At 47.6% G+C, this 14,249-nt stretch overlaps 1 protein-coding gene across 1 annotated transcript in view; it reads right to left on the bottom strand.

Annotated features, from left to right (window-relative positions):
- Positions 1-8,597, bottom strand: part of SUN1 (Sad1 and UNC84 domain containing 1) — a 35,262-nt gene extending 26,665 nt beyond the window's left edge. Inside the window, exons 1-4 of the mRNA XM_065891880.1 lie at positions 8,521-8,597; positions 1,601-1,785; positions 649-675; positions 360-545 (exon numbers count right to left, since the gene is read on the bottom strand). Of these exons, the coding sequence (XP_065747952.1) occupies positions 360-545; positions 649-675; positions 1,601-1,785; positions 8,521-8,597 (475 nt within the window). The remainder of the gene's footprint in view (positions 1-359; positions 546-648; positions 676-1,600; positions 1,786-8,520) is intronic.
- Between the last annotated feature and the right edge of the window lie 5,652 nt (positions 8,598-14,249).

The following is a 14,249-nucleotide window of genomic DNA, read 5'->3' as shown; positions in this document are numbered from 1 at the left end:
CCCTGGGCGCCTGGAGTCTGCGCTCCTAGGAAAAGAAGGAGCGTCTGCAGGTGACTGCACAGCCCACAGGTCCAGTTCAGGACGAGGTTTCTCCTGCTTACTCCAAGTTCAAATTTATGGAATTCCAAACACTCCCAGGTACAAAAAGACCAACCACATCAAATGTAAGTTGAGAGAGGAGGAACAAAGCTAATTTTTGGTGCGTCTCTTAAACTTTTAAAGGATAACTTTGAGTTCGAGTCTACAGTAGAAACAGTGCAGACACTGAGGCCTATAAGACAAGGTTGATGAGAAGGAAAGGAAATATCTAATGTTTGGACGTGAACTCTTTTTCTAACTTTTAAAAGAGCAAGACTTACGTTTCTGACTCCTATCCCTCGAGTAAATCCTTGAGGCCGGGCCACGGGCAGCGGAGTACGCGGTGAGCGCGCCTTTGCGCTCAGAAAGGAGGCTGCAGTCGCTGCAGGTGTAGCCGTTGCTCCCTGCTGCTTCTACGGCCCCTGGGGCCACATCACCGTTTCCCTGAATGGCAGCTTTATTCCCACCTGAAGTTTGCAAAAAGGAGATGGAACCTGCTTATTACAATCTGCAAACACCTAACTAAAACCTCCATCTTGAAAAATGTGGGGAAGAAAAGGACGAAATTACCTTTAAGCTCTCCGTCATCGTCAAGACCTAAAAAACACACATATTTTTGCTGTTGAGCTCAAATTATTAAAACAGAACAAAATACACAAACTCAAAGGTAAAGGTTACAATGGTTAATAAATCAGCATCATGGCACTGGTCAAGATTGACTTCCTACAACGCCTAGAACTAACAGAAATTCTCCAGGTATATGCAGATGCTTTCAATTCCAGGTGAAAGCACAGCTCTGGAGAAAATACCTTCCCACACGCTCTGTTCTCACGCACTCTCACACTGTCTACACACACACACCCATGCTGTGCACAGCAGAACAGGCAGGAACCTCAGCACCAGCACACTCACCTCCTCTGCTGCCCGGGAGCTACTTTGCTAGTGAGCAAAACAGAATACGAACTCCAGAGCTTCCCAACTCAGCACATAAGGTTTCTGGAACTAATCTAATCTTTGATTCTTCTCAGAAGGGCCAACCGGAACATCAAGGGGACACAAGCAGCTCTGCGGCCCCTCAAAGCCATGGCCCCTGTGGCCATCGAGTCCTCCACAGGGAGGACTGGGGTCACGCTGCTGCCTTAGTCAATACAGGTCACAAGCCGCATCGTTTCCTAGGGTCAATTCATCTACACTAGATGCTTTCCAGTGAGACAAAAATTGCTGTCTGGAACTTGAAATCATGCTGGTGAGTTTACCAATGACTTTGCTTAAACATCCCACAAAAGTCATGCATTTAGACACACAGAGTTAATCAGACTGCCCTGACCACTCCACTCCATCTTCCACATCGCGACACACGATCAGCAGCTGGAAGCAGTTTCCCTGTGTTTCCGATCTCAGTCCAGAGGAAGGCCTCCAAACTTCCTGGGGCTCCTTCCCCCCAGTAAGGGGAAAAGGAACAACCTGGCCATGACACCCCTTCTTCCCAGAAGAACCAGAGAAATCACTGGAGATGACTCACCCCAGAAGTGGTCCACTTTGGTCTGCTCGCGGATCAGAGACTCGTCCAGCACAGGAGGCCGCAGACAAGCCGCAGCCCGCATGGCACTGGAGCCGCTCTGGCTGACAGCCAAGGACAGGACCTTCCTCGAGGTGTGGTTGATACTAAATGCCAGCTTGTGTGCACTGCTGCGCTGCTCTGCTAGTCTAAAAAGGAAGGAGAAAGGAACAAGTCTACAGACTTTTTCTAGTATATACAAATGATTACATTTGACCAACACAAAATCTCTGCCTGAGAATGAATATACTACTGTTAAGGCCACGTGTTCTTATGCCCTTTCTGCTGTAATGAGACACCTGTTAATCTAAAACAGGAATTGTTAAGCTGGGCTCAAGAACTCCTCCTAAAATTGTACACACAAAGTAGTTCTCAGATTATTTGGGGCCTCATGACCCAAAAGTGGTTCATACTAAAAATAACCTAAGAATAAAAATGACCTATATTTTGAAATTATATGATTTATAGATTTAGTGTCCCCCCCACCATTTAAAACAAGTAACTGCATCCACAGGCACATTCCGCACTGTTTCTCAGTCACTAGTAAAGGCGGAACTGCATCAAGTACAGCGAGGAGAGGCTGTCGCCAAAATCCTTCCTGTACTGGATCTACCACAAGGATGGAGACAAAGCCCTTGAAGACCCTCCCCACTGAGGGAGCGAGAAGTGAGCAAAAGGCAGGGAGCAGAGACAGGAAGGCCCCCATGAGCAGGTGCACCGGGAAACCTGGTTCCAGCGTTGCTCAGGGACAGAGAACCAGCCTGTTACAGCCGTGGTTCCCATAGCAGTACCTGCATGAACACCCCAAACCAGGATATCCAAGAACCTCACTGCAAATGAACCCCAGGTGGCTGCTGGGCGTGCAGTGTGTGAGTGTGAACCACAGATGGGGAGGTGACGCCACAGACACCAGCGCCCAGCCTTGCTGTCAGGCCAGTATCCCATCACCTCTCAACAGCCACCGTCCCACTTCCAAGAGTGGACCACTCAGGCAGGAAACTCGTCACTCTTACATGAGTGATGTTAAAGGAAAGCTGTTACTTTTATTCTTTCTCTCTAAATGGCACAAAGATCCTGCACACTTTTGCCCCTTAAGTGATGGGCACGTGGAGAGTTCAGAAATCTAGTGAATAGGACAATCATAAATACAGGTAAACATCTGAACTTCATGCCTGCATCTGTCAGTTCACACGGGTTTCATATACAGACTTAAAGCACTAACAACACAGACACCTGCAGGGCACATGATGATGGGCAGGGCTCCTCCCTTAACTGCTGGCGGGGTCTGCTACGCAGATGAGCTGGGAACACTTGCCCCGAACGGGATGGGTGCCCGCGTCCCTCTTTACACCAGCGCCAAACAACCCGCACACCCCAGCCCTGGTTTCAGCCTCATTCACAGTAAAGCTACGACCATGTGTGCAGTTGTGTGTGTACACACATATCTGTAAATTCGAGAGAGTGAAGTTTTACACACCGAAACCTCATGTGTTTGGTTTTAACTGTTTTCGCTCACCTGGCCGCTCTGTCCCCAGCGGGGCCATCCTCAGCGGCACGGGCTGTGGTGACCAGGCGCAAACTGCGGCGGGACATTCTTGGAGAATCAAATACAGGATCCAATTTGTGCTCAGTCTCGAAATCCAGAGCATCAGAAGAATAACTTGAACTAGAAGGAAAAAACCTCATCATAGATGAACATCGCTTACCACACCACTTTTAAAACAAACGAATAACAGAACGTGCAACCTAGTGTGAATTTTTAAAAACAGCACATGCCACAACTAAGAGTCTGCATGCTGCAACAAAGATCCCGCATGCCACAACTAAGACCTGGCGCAGCCAAATTAAATAAATAAATAAAATTTTTTTAAACGAGAAAAACAGCCATGACTATGTGAAGCCTTTCCGACAGAGCAAAAGCAAGCTGGCACCCAACTTGCTCAACAACTGATGCCCCTACATTTGCTCTGATCACAGCACATGTGAAATGAATCCCCCAGCTGCCTGGTGTTCAAGGCTACACCCGGCCCTGGGGAGCGCGTGAGGATGTGCTAAATTCACGAGACTCCCCACCTAGGAATGAGATCAACGTTGTTAGAAAATCATAACCGTTTACTAGTAGACACTGCCTGATAAAGCAGTTAACGAGACAGTGACCACTACGTGACATTTAATCCGAGATCCCAGTAGGTCACTGAATGAATCAATGTAAGGAGAAAAGGAAAAGCCAGTGACTGAGCCACCAGCGCACTTTGCATTTAATTCATCATAAACCCAGAGACAAACTAGTACACAGAAAAGCCACTCCACTACCCTTCCACATTATTATCTTAAACCAAACACAGATCCTTCTGTGCTGTCAGCAAGTTTTCCAAATCCAGAAACGTGAGTTGAGAACCTGTTCTGTGCCTCCTTGGGGGCGGGGATCCTACAGACAGTCCAGCAGCCGGGGCCACCACACAGTGAGGACTCCACACCTCCAGGAGGTGAGCTCACAACCGGACAGGAAGGAGGAAGGTGAGAGAGGGAGGGAGAGGCCATGGCTGCCACAGGGAGCAAAGCAGACCAAGTGAAGAACTGCAGCCCAAGGCACAGAAGGTGGGGCTGCAAGAGAACCTCGGTCCTGGCTTCAACCAAAGGGCCTTCGTGCACATGCGCGCTAGAGGATGGCCTGCACCCTGGAGGCCCTGGGCAGGCCCTGCTGTGGCAGAGAAGGGAGCTCCAAACCCCTCAGGTAGTTTATCCGCAGGAGGAGGTGGAGACGCTGGGGGCACGTCCAGTAGGCAGTGGGAGAACAGACCCCGCTCAGGACAGCAGACCACTGGGCTAAGGGTCTGGAAATCCATGGTAACCAGGGGTATCTGAGTTAAAGTAAATGGGCTTAAGAACATTTCCGCGTTTTATTTTATATTATAAAAATATTTTCAGAATCAAATTCATCATAAACTTATCAGATATGACACTAGAAACTGTTAAATCAAACCCTCAGAAAGTTATTACAAATTGCTTCAAGTTGTCATATCCATTTGAGGCGTCACACATAACTTCAGGAAAAGGTCCTCCTCAACTTGAGAGGCTGGAGTGGGGAAGACAGAGGCTGCCCTAACCCACACTGGGCAGCAAGGATACTAAACTCTACCTAATTTTAGTATAAAATATGCTTACTTTTCTTCCAAGATTATTTTTAGTATTTTACATAATTACAATTCTCGTTTAAGAAAATTGTTATTTCAAGTCAGAATCTACCAAGAATGGACCAGCACCCCTCCACCATCTTACTCTTAACCTAAGTCCTGGGTTTAGAGGACGGCCATTTATGAACTTGAACATCAAGAAAGGACAGTGCAGTTCAAGTCCACCGGCCTCTGTCAGGCCCCAGACCAGGTGTGTGTCTCGAGGAGCAACCTAGACAAATACGCAAACGTGCAGAAGGCAAGAAGCTGACGACGGCACCCAGACCTCTGTCTCCCATCCCCACACGCCCCAGAGGCCAGAGGCTGCAACTCAGGGGACGTGACAACGCTGCCAGTCTGGACATGGTCCTGGCTTTCCAACACAGGACCTCTAACACAATGGCCCTGCCGGCAGTAAGGGTGTTCCAAATACCTGTTACTTTGATTAGAGAGGGCCCTGGGAAGAAGCCAGTATAGCGGCTGTTTGTAAGAGCAAATGAGGGAGTTCCCCGGTGGCCCAGTGGTTAGGATTCCGTACTTTCACTGCCATGACCCGGGTTCAATCCCTCGTTGGGGAACTGAGATCCCGCAAGCCGCGCAGCATGGCCAGAAAAAAGAAAAGAGCAAACGACTGGGAAATGTCCATTAATAAGGGGATGATGAAATAAACTAGGATACATGTACCTTATGTAATGCAGTGAGGCCGTTAGAAAACATAAAAGATCTATATATACTGTCACAGAAAGACCTCCAAGATATACTGTTAAATGAAAAAAGAAATACTCTATTATCATCCTATTCATGTTTTTAAAAATATATATAACACAAAAGCACAGGGTTCAACCCATGGTCGGGGAACTAAGATCCAGCAAGCTGTGCAGCAATGCCAAAAACAAATAAATAAATTAAATATTCAATAATAAATAAAAGCACATATTACCAACACAGATGTGTAAGAGCTCAGAAAACACCTCCAAACCGGTAACAATAGTTACCTCTGGAGCTGAGAGGAGGTAGGAACATGGGTACTTTCACTTTGAGCTGGACAGTGCTCAGCTAAACAGAAGCTGCAGTGGGTGTTCACGGGGGGGGGGGGGGGGGGGGGGATAGAGGGAGGGAGGGAGGGAGGGAGTGGGGGAGGGAGGGAGGGAGTGGGGGAGGGAGGGAGGCGGGGACCAACAGTTCTGTGCTGAGTTCAGACCTGAATGTTGACAAGCGCCTCTGTCTGCACCTGAGGGGCGCCCACCCCACGACTCTGTGAGCGCTCCACCAGCACCTCTGCCCTCCTGCCCTAGGCTGGGATCCCAACCATCATCTGTAACAGGTTCCTATAGACAGATGCACCCAGGGCCCAGCAGGTCCCGACTGTCTAGCAACATGTGTGACAGTCACCTGCCCCAGACTCTCTCCTCTCCCCTCCTTCTACCTTGGGTTCTCAACACCTGGTATTCTGACTAGTTGTTTTAAAAATATCATTATCTTTTAGAGATTTGCTTCAAAACAACCCACTGGGGAGGGGAGACCAAGTACTGGTAACTGCTGAAACTATTCTCCAAACTTTCACACTGCTTGGCATTTTCCATAACAGAAAAGCATCGTAGAGAAATGGCACGACCAGGACGCTGCAGGGTCCTTCACGTGTTTACCGGAAGTGCTGAGGCTGCAGGCCAGCCGTGCTGGACATGGGCTGGTCAGCCAGGGGCCACCCAGGTGGCAATGAGACAGACGGTCAGAGTTGGGAGTTTAGCAGGCGGAAGGGGAGGGTCTGGAAGGACAAGGATATGAGGAGGACAATTTCGGGCCAGGCCAGGTGGCCAGGGGCTGCGGGGAAAGGCTGCAGGGAAACCCAGCCTCCAGGGACCATGAGTTGCCGCTGGAGCTGGACGGTAAACAGAGGCTTCACTGAAGGGTGGGGACACAGAGACACACTGGCAGGAGAGGGAAGGGCAGGTAAGGACAGAGCCGCCTCAGCACTGCCACGTGAGGCTGGTCCACAGCTGAGCGTGCCCCCTCCAGACTGGGTGTCGGGTGGCGGGGACCCTCCGCAGGAGTTCTGCTCCTCGTGCTGCGGCGCCCGCCCACCACCGCTTCCTGGGCCTCTGTGGGCCCTCGGCGCCCAGGACACCCTCGGGCTGCCATCATGGCCTACTGATGGCCAGACCAGAACTGCCGCCCACATGGCTCCTCAGCCTGGGTCTCACACCCCCTCTTGCTGACTGGTGGTCCTGCTCCTGTGCCCACGCCAAGCCGTGACTGTCACGCTTGCCTCCTCCTTCATCCCCCTTCCTCCAGTCAAGCACAAGGCCCCCAGCATTCCCTCCCGAACCCCTCCCTCCCCACGCCCTGCCCAGCGCTGCAGCGAGTGGTCAGGGCCCCCACGGAGTCTCACCGGAACTCCTGCCGGGTCTCTGACCAGCACCGCCCCACTCTCCATATCTGCATACCCCTGGTTCCACCCACCCCTCCCGGCTGAAACCCTTCGCTGCCCTCCCCGCCCCCCCCCCACCGCCCTCAAACACAGGCCCACCTCCCAGCACAGCTCAGTCCGCCCGCCTTTCCCACTTCAGTTCTCATCCACTTCCGATCCAGCTGCACGCCTCACTGGACGAGGGTTGGGTTCTCTGTAGAGACCCAGACATAGGCAACTTTTAAAAACTGTATTTAAAATGGGTTATAATAAATATAAAAACAAAATAAAATGGGTTATAAAAGCTAAAAATAAATTACCAGGAACTATTATTTTTTATGCTCCACAATACAGAATAAGGAGGAATTTTACTTGAGTTGGCCCACTCATTTTGTTCTAAAATACTACAGGACTTTTCACAAAAACAAAGTGTGTTACTACAGAAAGTGTGACATGATCTAAAATTGTGACTAAAAACTCAATCATTAAATATGAGATTTGACTAATGCTGTTAAGAAGCAGTTTTCTTAAAATATCTTCCAATTTTCTTTAAGTTTCAATTACATTTTTACCCTTTAGAAGATAAGCCATTGATAAAACTGACACTAGCATTTTCCTTGTGTGCTTCAAACATCTTGCCAGGATGCAAAGGTTTTTCTATCTGCCAATCAAATCTTCACCAATCCAGGAATGTTTTCTCTTTGGCAGTAGCCCATAATTTTATAACACTTAAGTTTCGTCTCAATCACCCTTTCTATCAATACTTGGTAAACTAGAAAGGCAAAGAGCAAGTCAACAGCTTCTAAGACTCAAACTTCAAGGTTCAGCATCAAATCGGATACAAATAAAAACAGAAAACTCAGTGCATTTGACAGAAGTTGTCGTCTTGAAACCGTGGGCTTCATCAAAATTCTATTTATGATGGCTCCTCTCAAAGCCAAGTCACTTTCCAGGTTAGTTCTGTTAATTTTAAAATACTCAGCCATTAATATAAATCACAAAACCCCACCATAACCACACAGATGTGTTCTTGAGACCACAGCCACCTGGGTGGAGGCGAAAACAGTCATTCATTTGCAATGACTAATCACTGAGTCATCAGAAACTTTCGGTTTTCAAAACAACCTCATAATTTCCAAGTCAGTTTAGCAGTTTTGTAAAACCAGAGCATAACATAAAGTTCATAGATATTTTCACTTTCAACACAGAGTAGTTGGGTGCAAGTACCATAAAGCCCCCATTAACCCAAAGGCATTCAAGAACAGCCCAGGCAAGACAACGTAACACGCATGCGAGCAGCTCACCTGAGTGCATACGTGTAGCCAGTGTTCTCGGGCACACACTGGGGAGGAGTGTACATGTGGAGCCGAGAAAAGTCCATGTTCACGGTCTCAAAGCATACTGCAGAAGGCGGGAAAAGCAATGCAGGCTGTTAAAGGCCGGAACACACAGAGGAGCCCTGTCTGTGGTGGCCCAATGCAGACTGACTAGAGTCACCGTCAACACTTTGATTAAACAAGGCCAGTAAAGCGGGGTTGGTTTGGTTTTTCTTTTTTTAAGCAAAGGAGACAAGTTTTCTCATGGCTGCAAGCCCAGAACACAGTTGTCATACTTAGTTCCCTAGGATTATAAATCTACAAAAGCAACAAGGGGAAATCCTAGATCAACTGACTTAAAATGATGAAAAGAATACAGAAAGTAACTCAGAATCCTTCCTAAAATGTAATTTTAAATTCCTGAAGGTGTCAAAATGTTCTCATTCTTCTGGAATAAATTTTCATTGCTATTAAGTAAAGCAGAACTGATTCTTCTTCCGTGGTCAAGAAGCACTCCCATACTTTCCTAGACAGCAAAATTTTTACAAGCAGCTCAGCATCAGAAAACTGCAGGGTGAATAAGAGATAAGCTTAAGGCACTGTTAATACTTTTATTTTTCCCCAAAGGAAAACACAGATTATTTTTAAATTAAAAAGTTTTGAGCATATTGTTTTTCATGTTGTCACCTACATTTCTTTGGAATGACTCAAACTTTCCTCTGGCTAAAAATACACACACACACACACACACACACACACACTTCAAAAAAACCCCACACCCTCGTAGGAGTAATGTGAATCATAAACTGCTGTTGAAAGATCAAGGAAGATAAACTTAGACAAAAAATATTCAGGTGTAAATGACTGACTTCTATAAACTAAGCCAAAAATACTTAAATTCACTCCATATTCTTTGAAACAGTCCATATATATATATATATATATTTTTTTTTTTTTTTTTAGAGAAGATGTTGGGGGTAGGAGTTTATTAATTAATTTTTTTTTTTTTTGCTGTGTTGGGTCTTCGTTTCTGTGCGAGGGCTTTCTCTAGTTATGGCAAGCGGGGGCCACTCTTCATCGCGGTGCGCGGGCCTCTCACTATCGCGGCCTCTCTTGTTGCGGAGCACAGGCTCCGGACGCGCAGGCTCAGTAGCTGTGGCTCACGGGCCTAGTTGCTCCGCGGCATGTGGGATCCTCCCAGATCAGGGCTCGAACCCATGTCCCCTGCATTAGCAGGCAGATTCTCAACCACTGCACCACCAGGGAAGCCCCAAATATTCTTTCAAAAATTAAGCACCCATAGAAATAAGGACCATTGTTTATATATAAAAACTTCACTGTGCCTACTAATTTCAACATTGCTCAGTTCCTCTCAGGGACCTGGCCTGCCAGCCCAGGTAGAACACACACTCAACAAGTACAATTCATTCTATTAATAGACACGTAAATCTCTTGCTGCAAATAAACTTACCTTCGAGAACGAGTCCATGTATTTGTTCAGTACCTGTTCACTTGCCTCGAGCTCCCCTCTGTCTCCTCCACCAGCATTGGTGCCCAGGTTCAAGGGCACATAGACTGAGGAACAGCACACGAGGGGCAGCCTCCTGGCTCAGCTCTCCTCCCAGCTCCCCGCAGAACAGAGCCACACCCAGCAGCTGTGTAATAATGGCTTCTGACTGCGCTGTGGTTAGTAATGACTTACTAAGCAACCATAACAATACTAATACCCCAAAACTGCTCTCATCCTCTAGAGAAGATGTAACTGATTTTTACTTCCTAACTCTCAAAAGTGACCTTTCACTTCCATGTTTTACTACATCCACATTACCAACCCCTGGTTAAAGCAGTTATAACTGCTGCTAACTTCTACCAACTTCTCTACAACTCGTATTCAAGAATTTAAGATGGGGGCTTCCCTGGTGGTGCAGTGGTTAAGAACCCGCCTGCCAACGCAGGGGACGTGGGTTCGATCCCTGGGCCAGGAAGATCCCAGACGGCGTGGAGCAACTAAGCCCGTTCGCCACAACTACTGAGCCTGCCCTCTAGAGCCCACGAGCCACAACTACTGAAGCTCGTGCACCTAGAGCCGGTGCTCTGCAACAGGAGAAGCCACCACAATGAGAAGTCTGCGCACCACAACAAAGAGTAGCTCCCACTCGCCGCAACTAGAGGAAGCCCGTGCACAGCAATGAAGACCCAACGCAGCCAAAAATAAACAAACAAATAAATAAATTTATTTAAGAAAAAAAAAAGAATTCAAGACGTCCTTAGTGAACTGAGTATTTGGACCGGTTTACAGAAACTGGTTTACAGTGTTATAAACAAGTGAATGGCAGGTGCCCGAAAGTAGCATTTAATTTAAACATCATGACTATGACATGGAGACACTAGAGCGTCCAGCTAAGAACAGGGACTGACCCCTACAGATCTGGGTTCTGATCCCAGCTCTGCCCACAAGCTGACTGACTGCCCTGAGGCCAGCTCCTCGCACACAGTAAGCTCCATCTGTGAAGCAGGGTGGCAGCAGCACTACTGGCAAGGTCACTGAAGGGATCCAAGGAGGTCCAGCCCAAGGAGGTCCAGCCCATGACTCAGCACAGAAGGAGCAGTTAGAGCCTGGTGAGGAGGACATATGCAAGAACAGCCTTTTTATTTCACTTGCAAGTATGTATGTATGTATGTATTGGCTCTGTTGGGTCTTCCTTGCTGTGCGCAGGCTTTCTCTAGTTGCGGTGAGAGGGGGCTACTCTTTGTTGCAGTGCACAGGCTTCTCACTGCGGTGGCTTCTCTTGCTGTGGAGCACGGGCTCTAGGCACACGGGCTCAGTAGTTGTGGCTCGCGGGCTCTAGAGCACAGGCTCAGTAGTTGTGTCGCACGGGCTTAGTTGCTCTGCGGCATGTGGGATCTTCCTGGACCAGGGCTTGAACCCGTGTCCCCTGAATTGGCAGGCAGATTCTTAACCACTGTGCCACCAGGGAAGTCCCATGCAATGTGTTTTTGTTTTTTTTTTTTTTTTTGCGGTACACGGGCCTCTCACAGTTGTGCCCTCTCCCGTTGCGGAGCACAGGCTCCGGACACGCAGGCCCAGCGGCCATGGCTCACGGGCCCAGCCGCTCCACGGCATGTGGGATCTTGCCGGACCGGGGCACGAACCCATGTCCCCTGCATCGGCAGGCGGACTCAACCACTGCACCACCAGGGAAGCCCCAATGTATTTTTTTAATGCTTTCTTTGTTTTGGACATCTTTACTTCATACTTTTTTTTTTAACTTATTTTTGGCTGCACTGGGTCTCTGTTGCTGCACACGGGCTTTCTCTAGTTGCTGTAAGTGATGGCTACTCTTCATTGCAGTGTGCATGCTTCTCATTGCGGTGGCGTCTCTTGTTGCAAAGCAGGGGCTCTAGCATGCAGGCTTCAGTAGTTGTGACACGCAGGCTCAGTAGTTGTGGCTCACAGGCTTAGCTGTTCCGCAGCATGTGGGGATCTTCCCAAACCAGGGCTCAAACCCGTGTCCCCTGCATTGACAGGTGGATTCTTAACCACTGCACCATGAGGGAAGTCCTAATGCTTCCTAATTTTTTTTAAATTGAAGTATAGTTGATCTACAAGATTTCAGGTGTACGGCAAAGTGATTCAGTTATTTATACATACAAACATATATATACACATATATATATTCTTTTTCATTCTTTTCCATTATAGGTTATTACAAAATATTGAATATATTGATAGTTCCCTGTGCTATACAAAGGTCCATGTTGTTTATCTATTACAGCCTTTTTACTTTTAAAAGTTACATCAATATGTTCTCACATTTTCATCTACCTAAAAGAGAGGTTAATTTCTAATGCATAACAAACGGTGTTTTCAAAAGCTGTCAGAGGCACAGTGGACCACACTGTTCAACCTGGTTCTCCCAATCGATGAGACAGATAAAGCTGTGCGACACCACCCTAGTTGGGTTTAATGAAGGCCTTATACCACAATTTAAAAAGAAATTTAATTTCTTGTCTCTGAAATAAAATTCTATCAAAGAACCAAATGCAGCTACTGGCCATCACAAGCCTATCACAAGCAAGATAGGATTACAGCAGAGTGACCACGTAAAAGTCCTGCGGGTGACAACACAGAGACACGAGCTGAGAGGCAGGCACAGTGGTAGACTTTTGGCTAAATGTTTTATGAGAGGAGCTTCAAACGTAATAAAATGCCCAAAGATAACACCATCAAGAGAGCACCAGTGTGGACACACACAACTCTAGGAAGAGCAGGCCATGCGGCTCTGGAGGAAAGGCAGACAGGAGACAGGGCAGGGAGGCCAAGGCCCGTCACAGTCAGAGCTCAGTGGCTACGACAGTGGAAGGAAAGGGAGCATGCAATTGGATGCCCTCACTTTTTTCTACTCATTCTGATTTCGCTCCTGTAACCATGTGAATTTTATGTTCTGTTCTCCAGTGAAACACATGTACGTATAAAACTATACAACTATACGCAGAATCCTGCCCCTGCTTAATCAGACCCGTGGCCCAGGTAAATGCTGTTTTGGCCAGTACTTCCTCCACAGCCTGGAAGACCACCTCTCCAAGCAGACCCTCCAAAAGCAGCAGCAGAGGCCACACCAAGCGTGACTCAGTAATGAGTTAGGGAGTGATGACCAGCGCTGTCTCCTGCGTTCACTGTGGACCGCATCACACAGTGTGATCATGTATCTTATTAGAATGCGTTTTGCTGCTTCCTTCCACATCCGGCTTGTCCGCCATCAACCCTGCTGCCTCATTCTTCCTCCCTGGACAGATAATGATATGGACTCAGAACACTTTAAAATTAATCTTTAGTTCCTCTCGTAAAATGTGAGCATTAGATAAAATTATAGAATAAAATAAAGTAAAAAAGAGAGAATTAAATGAAATAATGTCTGTAAAGCAGTGCCTGACACATGACAAGCACTCAAAAAGTTAGCTTTAATTAGCTTGTGGAATAAACTTATATAGCCTGTTTTAAATTTTTTTTAAAAAAAGGATTTTTTTGGGCTTCCCTGGTGGCGCAGTGGTTGAGAGTCCGCCTGCCGATGCAGGGGACGCGGGTTCGTGCCCCGGTCCAGGAAGATCCCACATGCCGCGGAGCGGCTGGGCCCGTGAGCCATGGCCGCTGAGCCTGCGCGTCCAGAGCCTGTGCTCCGCAACGGGAGAGGCCACAACAGTGAGAGGCCCGCGTACCGCAAAAAATAAAAATAAAAAAAGGATTTTTTTTTCCTTCTGAGTTGACAATCCCTGAGATGGAACACTCACTCAGCCCCAACCTAAATAAACGATGAAGTCCAGCGGCAGCTCAGATGGCTCCTGGGGCCAGCAGACTAGAACACCAGCTCCGGTCTCTCTCAGCTCATCAGGACCCCAGCAGCAAAAGTGCAACTGTGATACCAGTTCTCCCGCTAACAGTGCCTGGCATGTTCACAATGCCGTTCCCAGTCTCCCCTTACATCACTGCTACTTCAAGCCCGCGTGTAACATTAGAGCCTTCCTACTTGCTGCATGGCCTAAAGGCGGCCTCAGCCTGTGACTCAAGGGAGATCTGATTTGCATTTATAATCTGAGCAGTATTGAAAGAGCAAGTGAAAAAATGGATTGAAAACGTTTTCAACGGCATCAGAAAATCTTGGAATGAATACAAAGTCAACATTTTGTAAACACGTTTGTTTACAGAGACGTGCCCTGTG

The sequence above is a fragment of the Phocoena phocoena genome, chromosome 15, assembly GCF_963924675.1.
Source record: "Phocoena phocoena chromosome 15, mPhoPho1.1, whole genome shotgun sequence".
NCBI lineage: Eukaryota > Metazoa > Chordata > Mammalia > Artiodactyla > Phocoenidae > Phocoena > Phocoena phocoena.
Note: the sequence above shows the minus strand (reverse complement) of the source record. Positions and strands in the feature narration are given on the sequence as shown.